Below are 12,794 nucleotides of genomic sequence, written 5' to 3'. Positions count from 1 at the left end.
TATGAACAATTATATACTGACAAGTTGGGTAACCTAGAAGAAATACATAAATTTATAGAAACATACAACCTACCAAGACTGAATCATGAAGAAATAAAAAACTCTGAACAAACACATAGCTAGTAAGGAGATTGAATCAATAATCAAAAACCTCCCATCCAAGAGCCCAGGACAAGATGACTTCACTGGAGCATTCTACCAAACATTTAAAGAAGAATGAACACCAGTCCTCACACTCTTCCAAAACACTGAAGAGGAGAGTTCCAAAACACTTCCAAACTCATTTTATGAGGCCAGCATTACCCTGATACCAAAATCAGACAAAGCTACTACAAGAAAACTACAGACTAGTATTCTTGATGATTATTGATGCAAAAGTCCTCAACAAAATACAAGCAAACAGAATTCAACAACATATTTAAAAGATTATACATCATGACCAAGTGGTATGTATTTCTGGAATGCAAGGATAGTTCAACATATGAAATACAATGTAATACATCACAATAACAGAATGAAGGACAAATGCCACCGGATCATCTCAATCGATACAGAAAAAGTATTTGACAAAATTCAACACCCTTTCATGACAAAAACTCTCAACAAACTGGGAGTAGAAGGAAATTACCTCCACATAAGGAAGGCCATATACCAAAAGCCCACAGCTAACATCATACTCACTGGTGAAAAATTGAAAGCTTTTTGCTCCCAGCTCAGGAACAAGACAGAGATGCCCTCTCTTGCCACTTCTATTCAACATAGTACTGGAAATCCCAGCCAGAGCAATTAGATAAGAAAAAGAAATAAAAGGCATCCAAATTGGAAAGGAAGAAGAAAAATTATCTTTGTTCACAGATGACATGATCTTATATGTAGAAAACCCTAAAGATTCCATCAAAAAACCCTGTTAGAACTAATAAACAAATTTCAGCAAAGTTGCAGGATATGAAACCAACACACAAAAATCAGTTGCATTTCTACATACTAACAATGAACAATCTGAAGAGGAAATTAAGGAAACAACCCCATTTACAACAGCATCAAAAAGAGTAAAACACTTAGGAATAAACTTAATCAAAAAGGTGAAATATTTGTACACTGAAAACTACAAAACATTGTTGAAAGAATTTGAAGACAATACAAATAAATGGAAAGACATCCCATGCTCATGGACTGGAAGATTTAATACTATTAAAATGACTCTGAAGCAATCTTCAGAGTCAATGCAATCCCTAACAAATTCCCAATGGCATTTCTTGCAGAAATAGAAAAACTCATCCTAAGCTTCATATGGAATATCAAAGGACTCCAAATAGCCAAAACAGTCTTAAGAAAGCAAACCAAAGTTGAAGGCCTCACACTTCCTGATTATAAAACATAGTACACAGTTACAGTAACCAAAATAGTATAGTACTGGCATAAAGACAGACATACAGACCAATGGAACAGAATAGAGAACCTGGAAACAAACCATCTCATAAACGGTCAATGATCTTCAACAAGGGTGTCAAGGCTACACAATGGGGAAGGGAAGCTCCTTCAACAAACAGTGCTGAGAAAATTGGATAGCCACATGCAAAAGGGTGAAGTTGGACCCTTACCTTACACTATATACAAAAATTAACTCAGAATGGATTAAAGACCTAAACGTACAATTTGAAACTATAAAACTCTTAGAAGAAAATATAGGAGAAAAACTTCAGGACATTGGTATTGGCAACAAATTCTTGGATTTGACACCCAAAGCATAGACAACAAAAGAAAGACAAATGGGACTACTTCAAACTTAAAATCTTCTGTGCAGGGGCCAGCCCCCAGCACAGTGGTTAAACTTCCACGTGCTCTGCTTCAGTGTCCTGGGTTCATGGGTTCGGATCCCAGGCATGGACCTACACCACTTGTCAGGCATGTTGTGGTGGCAACCCACATACAAAATAGAGGAAGACTGGCATTGATGTTAGCTCAGGACTAATCTTCCACAGCGAAAAAAAACAAAAACAAAAAAACAAAAACCTTCTGTGCAGCAAAGGAAACAATCAACAGAGTGAAAAGGTGACCTATAGAATGGAAGAAAATATTTTCAAACCACGTCTGGGATAAGGGGTAATATCCAGAATACATAAAGAACTCCTACAACTCAACAACATAACTCAATTAAAAAATGGGCAAATGACTTGAAAACCCACTTCTCCAAAGACGTATAAACAGCCAACAAGCATATGAAAAAGCGCTCAACATCACTGAACATCAGGAAAATGCAAATCAAAACCACAATGAGATATCATTTCATACATATTAGGATAGCCACTATCAACAAAACAGAAAACGACAAGTGTTGGTGAGAATGTGGAGAAACTGGAACCCTTGCGCACTGTTTGTGGGACTGTAAAATGGGGCTGCTGTGATGGAAAACAGTGCAGAGGTTCCTCAAAAACTTACAAATAGAACTACCTTTTGGTCCAGCAACCCAACTTCTCAGTATATATCCAAAAGAACTGAAAACAGGATCTTGAAAAAATATCTGCACACCCATGTTCATTATTCACAAAAGCCAAGGGGTGGGTGGATAAAGGGATAAAGAAAATGTGGTATATACATACAATGGAATATTATTCAGCCTTAAAAAAGGAGGAAATCTTGTCATATGCTACAACATGGATGAACTTTGAGAACACTATGCTAAGTCAAATAAGCTTGTCACAAAAAGAAAAATATTGCATGATTGAACTTACATGAAGCACCTGAAGTAGGCAAACAGAAACAGAAAGTAGAATGGCGGTTGCTAGCGGCTGGGGGTGGATGCTCGTGGGGAACTGTTGCTTAATGGGTAAACCATAGAGCTTGTTTTGCAAGATGAGAATGTTCTGGAAAAACTTCCTAAGAAGGTGCATACAGTTAACACTACTGATACGGTACACTTAAAAATGGCTAACAGAAACAGAAAGTAGTCAAACAGAAACAGAGAGTAGGAGGGTGGTTGCTAGGGGCTGGGGCGGAGGGAGAAATGAGAAATTGTTGCTTAATGGGTACACCGTAGAGTTTCAGTTTTGCAAGATGAAGAAGTTCTGGAAAAAGCTTGTGACAAGGTGCATACACTTAACACTTCTGTTAATGTGTGCTTAAAAACAGTTCGGATGGCAAATTTTATCTTTTTTTTTTTAACTTCAATTAAAAAGAAAGTATTTCTATACTACGCACTTATCAGAATAACCAAAAAAAAAATAGTGACAACACCAAATGCTGGCAAGGATGCAGAGAATCTGGATCACTCATATACTGTGGAAAACAGTTTGACAGTTTCTTACAAAACCAAACACACAATTACCATAACCTAGTAAATGCACTCTCAGTCATTTATCCCAGAGAAATGTAAACTTATATTTACACAAAAACTGTATATGGATGTTCATAGTTGTGTATTTGCAATTGCCAACAACTAGAAAGAACCCAAATGTCCTTCAGCAGGTGAATGGTTAAACCCTGGTACATCCATACCACGGACTACTACCTAGCACGAAAAGGAACGGACTACTGACACACACAACAACATTGATGCATCTCCAAAGAACTATGCTGAGAGGAAAAAGCCAAGCCCAACAGGTTACATAATGGATGGCTTCATTCATATAACACTTTGAAATGACAAAATTATATAACTGGAGAACAGGTTAGCGGTTGCCAGGGCTTAGGGACGGGATGGGAGATGGTGAGAGGGAAACGGGTGTAGTTATAAAAGGGCAACATGAGGACACAGGCAGCAGCAGGACACGAAGATCCTTGTGGTGAGGGAACTAATTTGTATCTTCACTGGTGGTGGGCACATGAACCATTATAAAATTACATAAAACTAATCACACACAAACGAGAATCCAACTGAGGAAATCTGGCTAAGATCAGACGATTGTATCAACAGCAATATCCTGGATGTCACACTGTACTATAGTTTTATGAGATGTTATCACTGGGGGAAATTACATTAAAAGGTACACGGAATCTCTATTATTTCTCCCAACTGCCTGTGACTCTACAATTATCTAAAAAGAAAACACGACTGAAAAAAGAATAAAGATGTAACTGGTTATAACACACTGAATTAAAGAAATAATTCAGGAATAAAAACGTATTTCTATACACCCATGTTCATCTGGAGCATGAGTCATAATAGCCAAGAAGTGGAAGCTACTCAAGTGTCCACTGACAGGTGACCGGATAAACAAAATGTGGTATATTTACAGACGGAATATTATTCAACCTTAAAAAGGAATGAAATTCTGACACATGCTACCCCATAGATGAACTTTGAGAACATTATGCTAAGTGAAATAAGCCAGCCACGAAAAGAAAAACACTGCATGATCCCATTTCTATGAGGTATCTGAAGTAAGCTCTTAGAAACAGAAAGTAGACTGGTGGTTGCCAGGGGGGGGGGGGGGGGGGGGGGGCGAGGAGGGAAATTGTTGTAATGGGTATACCAAAAAGTTTCAGTTTTGCAAGATGAAAAAGTTCTGGCTATCTGTTGCACAACAATAGAACATACTTAACACTACTGACCTGTGCACTGAAAAGTGGTTAAGATGGTCAATTTTGTGTTATTTGTATTTTATCACAATTAAAAATTTAAAAATACATCAGCCCCATCTTTAAAAAATTATTTGTAATATAAATGTGAAATCATGATTTTAAGATGTTAAAAACACTGAAAAAGTTAGAAAAAATGGTCATGCCTTTCTGCATAGGGCTTATAATGATGATAAATTAGTGGATTCTACCAACCACAGTGGTAGTGGTCTACATATGATATCCAGATACAGCTCCTTCAAATTCTAGTGCTTTAAAAATCTGGTCACCTCCCTACCGATAACTGAGTCCGCTACTGTATATTCTAAGTTTGTGATGTTTGTATTTCATGGTGTATTTTCCCTACTTAAACACATTGATAAACTGCTTACAATCAGTAAGTCTGTTAACAAAAAACTGTTCAAGTGTTAAGTGCCAGGTACAGGATACTAAAAATAGCAGACCCTGGGGCCAGCCCTGAGGCATAGTGGTTAAACTTCCAGCCACCCGTTTGGCAGCCTTGGCAGCCGAAATTCGCAGGTTCAGATCCCAGGTTTGGCCTACTCCACTCATCAGCCATGCTGTGGAGGCATCCCACATAAAAAAAACTAGAGGCAGACTGGCACAGATGTTAGCTCACGCCTAATCTTCCTCAAGCCAAAAAAAAGGAAGACTGGTACTGGACGTTAGCTCAGAGTGAATCTTCCCCATGGGGGAAAAAAAAAGCAGACCCTCAAATACTTAACTTGATTTTGAAAGAGTGAAGCTTTCCATGTGGTTGAGGACACTTTATGTCAAGAAGATAAAATGAGATCAGTGATTCACCAGAATTACTTGGTATGAAAAAATACAAAAGTGTTTTATAATTTTAAAAGTCTAATGAAAATACTATGCCTCTTCTAAATTGTTTCATACATCAAGAACCTACTATGTTAAAAGGCAAGATAATGCCATTTTCCCTGAAACATCAGCGTCTATAATAAATCTTTTCTTCCCTTAAAGAGATTTATCATGGGAAAAGGACAACACAACCAAGATGGTCTTGGGTATGTTAAGAGAACTTCTGTACCCGTTTTAACAGCAAACTGGCTCTGGAACATACACTACAAAAGAACACAACAGACACTTCCTATAATGAGGAGTTAGCATAACAGGCTGGCTCCTTTTCCCAAAATCAACCTCAGAAGAACTACAGAGGGACACTCCCCAAATGGAGGAAGCTGTGAAAACCCCTGAGGGGTGAGGGGAAGAGGTGATTAGAATGGGTGAATTGGCGTGGAGGGGAGGCTGTGACCCAGGGCAGGAAAAGAGCTGTTGAGGTGGGTTCCTGCTTCCTCCCCAGCACTGATTCTCACGAGTCGTGCCTCCCTGACACTGCAGCGACTCAGACCTCTATCCCCGTGTGATCTAGAGTAAAACCTGGGCTGTGTGTGTGTGAGGCCTGGAGAAAACAGCTAGAGACTGACCAACTTGGGGCAGTTGTTTCCTCAGCCTTCTCCTGCCAAATCCCCCAGTGCTGGAGAATGAAACCTAAGGAGTATATCTCCTCCTAATGCTACTTCTCTCTGCGGGGCAAAGGGTGAAGCCCTGACCTGACAGGTTATTTTGTGGGATGAGTGACTGAGTCGTCCCACCCCAGGACTCATCCACCCCCATCGCTTGCACCCACAGGAACTGACAGGGATGGAGGTGTGGCCTTCCCTTATACACAGTCTGACAGGGAAGCTGACAGCCCCAAGGGAAAATAAATTGATAGGCTGGAGTAGCAAGACACTGGAGGAACACAACCATTTCAAAGGGAAAGCAATTTATTAGACCAGAAATGCTATCAGAAGCAGGGATTTCACAATAGATGATCCCGTCATTTGAAATTAGCCTAATAAATATTCTAAAGGAGATACTAGCAACATAAAACACTAATATAAGACATAAAAAGGAACCAACTATTAGATATAAAAAGAAAAATAGCTAAGAAGTCAACAGATGGAATAAGTGACAGAATAGATATATCTGAGAAATAAATTAGCAGATTTCTAGTTTCTAGATCGAGGAAATCTCCTTGAAGAATGAAGCAAAAGACAATGCTATAGAAATAGAGAGGATAAAAATATTTTTAAATTTTTGGAATTAAAAAAAAGCCTTAGATTAAAAAAGTCAGATCCAATACAGTGAAATTTAAGAATATCAAAGACAAATATTATAAAAGCTTATACAGGGAGAGAAAGAGCAGATCACATACAAAGAAACAAGACTTAGACATCAAATCAAATTTTCCAAATCAACACTAGATGCAAAGGACGACAAAGGAGTAGTCATTCCAAAGTATTTAAGGAAACGATTTAGAGCCCAGAATATTAGATCCAGCCAAATTCATTCAAATTCAAAGGCGTGATCAAAATCATCAGAAGGATTTAGAAGTGTTACTACATAAAGAGCCACACTGAAAAGTGTTGGATGAAGCATTTAAATAAGAGAAGAGACATGTGCAGAGGATGTTGCAAGAAATATATCAAGTAAAGGTGATCAACAAAATATCTTAGTAACATCTGTTGCTATCTGAGAGAGAGAGAGAATAAAAAAGACAATTTGTCTCAACCCAGAATTAAAAGTGCCTAGGTATTATAAACGTGATGGAGTTTGGGGTGGGGGAAATGGAGAGAAGACCAAGAAGTAAGACAGCTTGCCAAAGTTCTAATCTTATTAGGGGGGCATTATAAGTTTTATTTTTCAAAAAAAGTTGGAAAGGATTAAAAACATCAAAAAATACAACAAAAAGGGGCCAGCCCAGTGGCACAGTGGTTAAGTTCACATGTTCCACTTTGGTGGCCCAGGGTTCACCAGTTCGGGGATCCCAGGTGCGGACCTACACACCACTTGGCAAGCCATGCTGTGGCAGGCATCCTGCATAAAATAGAGGAAGACGGGTACAGATGTTAGTTCAGGGCCAGTCTTCCCCAGCAAAAAGAGGAGGACTGGCAGCAGATGTTAGCTCAGGGCTACTCTTTCTCAAAAAAAAGAAAAAATAGAACAAAAAAATTTAAAAGAGTAAAAACAATACATCAATACATTATTCCAAATATATTGATAATTACGATAAATGTAAATGGACTAAAGTCAATAGGTGAAATTCCAAGATGGACACATTGGATTGAAAAAGATTTTATAAGAAATATTAAAGTTTAAAGTCAAAGATTGGAAGTAAAAGAAAGTAAAAAGAATGTAAAATCTGGCAAATGCTAGCAAAGGAAATCTAGCAACACTATCTTAGTATCAAATAAAATAGATTTTAAGACAAAAGAATTTTTAGCAATGGAGACGGTCAATACATAAGGATAAAATGTTCAATCTACAAGACAGAGCAGTTTTAAACATGATGTCCTAAGAAAATAGTCTCTAAATACATATAAGCATAAATTGACAGGGGTACCAGGAAAAACTGAATAATACTGATTCTACATAGATCCAATAATTAGAGATTCTATATAGACACACTAATTAGAGATTCCCCATGGATTATGAGCTAGGCTATAAAGAAAGTCTCAAAGTTTGAAAAAAAAACCCAAAAAGGTAACACCAGTCCATGAAATGTGACCACAACATATTTAAGTTAGAAGGTTAATACAAAAATATAAATTATGGGGCTGGCTCCATGGCCAAGTAGTTAAGTTCGTGCACTCTGCTTTGACGGCCCAGGGTTTCATCGGTTCGGATTCTGGGCACAGACATGGCACTGCTCAGCAGGCCACGCTGAGGCAGTGTCTCACATGGCACAACCAGAGGCAATCACAAGTAGAATCTACAACTATGTACTGGGGGGCTTTGGGGAGAAGAATAAAAAGAAAAAAAGAAGACTGGCAACAGTTGTTAACTCAGATGCCAATCTTTAAAAAAAAGAAAAATATACATATATAAAAATTAAAAAGTCACATATTTGGACATACAAAAAATACTACTAAATAATTCACAAGATTAAAGAAAAAATTATAACAGAAACATAAAAATATGTAAAACTAAATGATGATGAAAGTACTACATATCAAAAGCTGTGGATGAGCAAAAGTGGTATTTTCAAGAGAAATTTCTTAGGTACATATATCACGGCATCAAAGACTTACTTATACTCTAGGAGGGTCTTCTCAAATGCAGACAAAACAACATCTAACTCCATGATGTCACTGGTTTTCTTTCCTTTTAGATACCAAATGTGTCCACAATCGGAAATATCTAGAACATTAAGATAAGTCAATTTAATATACTGCTTATCAATAACTTGGGTCTGGGTCTGGGGTTCTCAAAGTCTACAACAAAAATCGTCCCTCCAAACTGCTAAAGCAGCCACAGAAGAAGAAGCACACAGGAGACGTCCTCACTCCTGCCTGTCTCTGCACATCTCACAGACCCGTCCACTCGTCGCTCTCCGTCTCCTTGGCTCTCCCGTTTCGGCTGACGCAGCCTAAAGCGCTGCTGCCTCTTAACGGCCTTGCTGTGCCCTTAACTGTCTGCTGTCATCCAGCACTACTGGTGACAGTGCTCTTCTTGCTAACTGTATTTTCTTAATTTTAATCTACCAAATAGGTCATTTCTAGAACACATAAAGGTCACTCAGTGTACTGATCTAGACAGTTGTAACAATATATAGTAAGAGATTATCTAAACTCTGGTACGTTTGTGAATGAAACATCACACATTCGTTAAAATGGTATTGTAGAATACTTAACGACAAGGATATGATCCCACTTAGGGTGAGAAAAACTCACTCAAAGGATTGACCAGTACAGACCAAAAAACATGGTGGTTATTTTTGGGTGATAGAATTGTACAGTATTCTACCTTTCTTTCCATGCCCACTAAATTCTCTAAAATACACATTTTTATAACAAGAAAAATAAATAACTTATCTTTAAAAGAACTGACGGAAAGAGAGAAAATGCTTTATCTTACCAAACATTTTCAATAAATGTTTTATTCATGTCAATAAAAATGAACAAAATAACATGGATGAATCTCAAAAAAAGTTACACCAACTAAGAGAAGCCTTATACAAAAGAGAACATATTGCATGATACGTGAAAAGAGTATATATACGATGTGATGAAAAATTAAAATGGATTAATAGATGGGTGATAAAGTATAATAAAATTTAATAGTAAAATCTAGGTGGTGGGTATATGAATATCGATTGTAAAATTCTTTCACCTTTGTTGTATGTTGAAAATTTTCATGATAGAAGCTGGAAAAAATCAGTTACTCCAAAGTCACATATTTTGAACTTTTTAAAGTGGCAATTTTACATACTTACAATTTACTACTTTAACAAATTAAAAAAAGAAATATGTTTTTTTAATGAAACTCTTGAATGAGTGTTAAATATAAAACGCTATTCTGTACCTGAGTCTCCGGCTTCACTTCTTGATTTCTTCCTTTTGCCATGAAACACCTCCTTTCTCTGAGTTTTCTACAAAAAAATACAGCAAAGTATTTTGTTTAAGAAAAGTTTTCTTTCTCTTAAAACAATGATTAAGAAGGCAATATTATGAAACACTGTCAGTTAATATTTTAGCTATAATTCTCATTACTTCTAAGTTAATATGCTATATAAATTATCTAAATTAACATAAGGGAACACTGAAAAAAACTAAACTGTCTCAAAATAAAAAGTAAATAAAACTTTCAGTTGGCTTTTAAAAGTGCTTGCTTTGGAGGAAATTGAACTTTTACATTACTTAAGATAATAATGTGTGGAATCAGCTCAATTTCTGTTCCAAGCTATGATGAAGTAACAGCTTCTGAACTAGCCCCACTGCCATAAACAAGCACACGATGGGAGGAGGGGGTGACGACTTTGCTTAGGCATTGGGCAAGAGGCAAAACAAGACCAGGGAACTCAGAAGGTGAACCCTACGCTCTGCCCCTCCAGACCTGGGACCACTTCCAGACAGCAGCACAGCAAGCTAAGTCCAAGCAGAGCATCATAACCCCGCTCCACTGAGCAGGCAGAAGTCAGAGCACAGCAGCTGAAGCACTTAGAAAAAGCTGCTCAGAGGAGAGCATCAGAAGTCCAAGTGGGGGTTATCCAAAAGTCCTTGACTGATACTCCACATGTGCAGAGTGACACCACATCTAGTTTACTTCAAAGCAGCTCTCACGGGATTAAGAAGATAACAGGTAACAGAGGACAGGCAATGCCAAGAGAAATTGGATGTATAAAATGCAGACACCTCATTAATGACTAGTTAACACCTGTCTATCTAGCTGAGCTAGTAGAAAGACCAAAATTTAGGGGTAAAAATCATACTCTAGAGCATGTAATCTCAAAGACGGCAATACTGTTCCCAAAGCCTAGGGAGGGAAATCTATTCCTTGTTTCTTCCAGCTTTGGTGGCTGTGGCATTGTTTGGCTTGTGGTCACAGCACTTCAATCTCTGCCTCTGTTTTCATGTCGCCTCCTCCTTGCATGTGTCTGTCTAATCTCCCTTCCTCTCCTATAAGGATACTGCGATGACACTCACAGGCGACCCACATAATCCAGGATAATCTCCTGGAATTAGGACTCGGACATATCTTTGGGGGGCGCCATTCAGCCCACCACACACGGGCTTAACTACAGATGGTAAAAGGCAAAAGAATGGTCAGTGAAATTGTAGACAAGGCAATAAAAATGTATCCAATTGGCAGATCAGAGAGAAAAGGAGTTTGAAAAAAAAATGATCAGTGTGTCTCAGGAACCTCTATGACAATACCAAACGCTCTGAAATATGTATAAGAAGAGTTCCAAAAGAAGAAACGAGTGAGAATGGGGTAGAAAACTTATACTCGAAGAAATAATGACTGAAATTTTCCCAACTTACAAATCCAAGAAGCTCAGTAAACTCCAAAGCAAGATAAAAGCATATCACAGTTAAAATGCCAAAAACCAAAGATAAAGAGAAAATCTTGACAGCAGCCAGAGAAAAAGGACACAGTAAATACACTTGGGAACAATGACAAATCTCACAGACTTCTCATCAGAAACAACAGAGATTGAAGACAACAGAATGACATATTTAAAGAGCTGACATAATGACATATTTAAAGAATAAAACTGCAAACCTGGTGGCACATAGGACTGTCAGAGGGCAGTAAAGGGAGAAGATCCTAACTGCACTGTGGATTTCATCAAGAACGCCACCCAGGAGCTGCTAGGGACACCTCACCTGTGGATCCCAATTGGCCCATGGGCACCCCCAGCGCTCCATGCCTCACCAATACAGACCCCAACTTTGTGGTCGGCTCCCTATGCACACTCCTGAAGGCAGTGGCAAGAGCGAGCCTTGGCAGATGGCTAGTGACCACATACAAAAAGCTGGCCCAAATCTGTGGGCCAGGGAGAGACCAAAAACTTGAGCTTTAGTGCCACCTTTGGGAAAACAAAAGGGAGGCTGTCACACTCGGCCTGTTGTGTTACAAGATCAAGAGAAGGCATACAAGCTTAAGAATTCTGCCACAAGAGGGAGCAAGAGGCATGGAGAAGGCGTATGCACAGAAGGTCTGAGAAAGTCTCAGAATCCCCAGGGCTGATGGGAAGTATTTCTCTCCCACAGGCACTAGTAAAGATGTGAGGAGGTGACTGCTACTTCAAATGCAAGACAGCAATGCAAAACTTCAATGAATGTGAAAAATCAAGCAACCATGACACCAAATGATCACAATAATCTTCCAGTAATCAATCTCAAAGACATGGAGATCTGCAATTTCACCAATAAAGAATTAAAAATAGCTGTTTTAAGCAAACGCTACAAGATACAAGAGAACACAGAAAGACAATGCAAGAAAAGCAGGAAAACAATACACAAACAAGACAAGAAGTTTAAAAAAGAGACAGAAATCACTAAAAAGAGCCAAAGAGAAATCTGGAGCTGAAGAATACAATGAATTCAATTAAAAATGCAACAGAGAGCATCAATATCAGAACGAATCAAGCAGAAGAAAAAATCTGTGAGTCAGAAGACAGGAACTTTGATGTTATCCAAATAGAAGAACACAAAGAAAAAAATGAAAAAAAGAGTGAAGAAAGCCTACGTAATCAATAGGATGCCAACAAAAGAAACAATTTGCGAAATATGGGAGTTCCAGGAAGAGAGGGAGAAAGAAGCAGAAAGTTTTTAAAAAAAATAATGGCTGAGAACTTCCCAAATCTGGTGAGAGATTTACATATCCAAGTTCTGACGCTCACAGCTCACCAAACAAATTTAACCTAA

The 12,794-nt window shown here is 38.2% G+C and overlaps 1 protein-coding gene across 4 annotated transcripts in view; it reads right to left on the bottom strand.

Annotated features, from left to right (window-relative positions):
* Nucleotides 1–12,794, bottom strand: part of CENPU (centromere protein U) — a 48,716-nt gene that overhangs the window by 7,047 nt on the left and 28,875 nt on the right. For all 4 annotated transcript variants that reach the window (XM_046648670.1, XM_046648673.1, XM_046648671.1 and 1 more), the window contains 2 exons: nucleotides 9,946–10,012; nucleotides 8,673–8,781 (listed from right to left, as the gene is read on the bottom strand). In XM_046648670.1, the coding sequence (XP_046504626.1) occupies nucleotides 8,673–8,781; nucleotides 9,946–10,012 (176 nt within the window). The remainder of the gene's footprint in view (nucleotides 1–8,672; nucleotides 8,782–9,945; nucleotides 10,013–12,794) is intronic.

The sequence above is a fragment of the Equus quagga genome, chromosome 22, assembly GCF_021613505.1.
Source record: "Equus quagga isolate Etosha38 chromosome 22, UCLA_HA_Equagga_1.0, whole genome shotgun sequence".
Taxonomy (NCBI): Eukaryota; Metazoa; Chordata; class Mammalia; order Perissodactyla; family Equidae; genus Equus; species Equus quagga.
The sequence above is the reverse complement of the archived record's forward strand: the minus strand, read 5'-3'. Positions and strand labels throughout refer to the sequence as shown.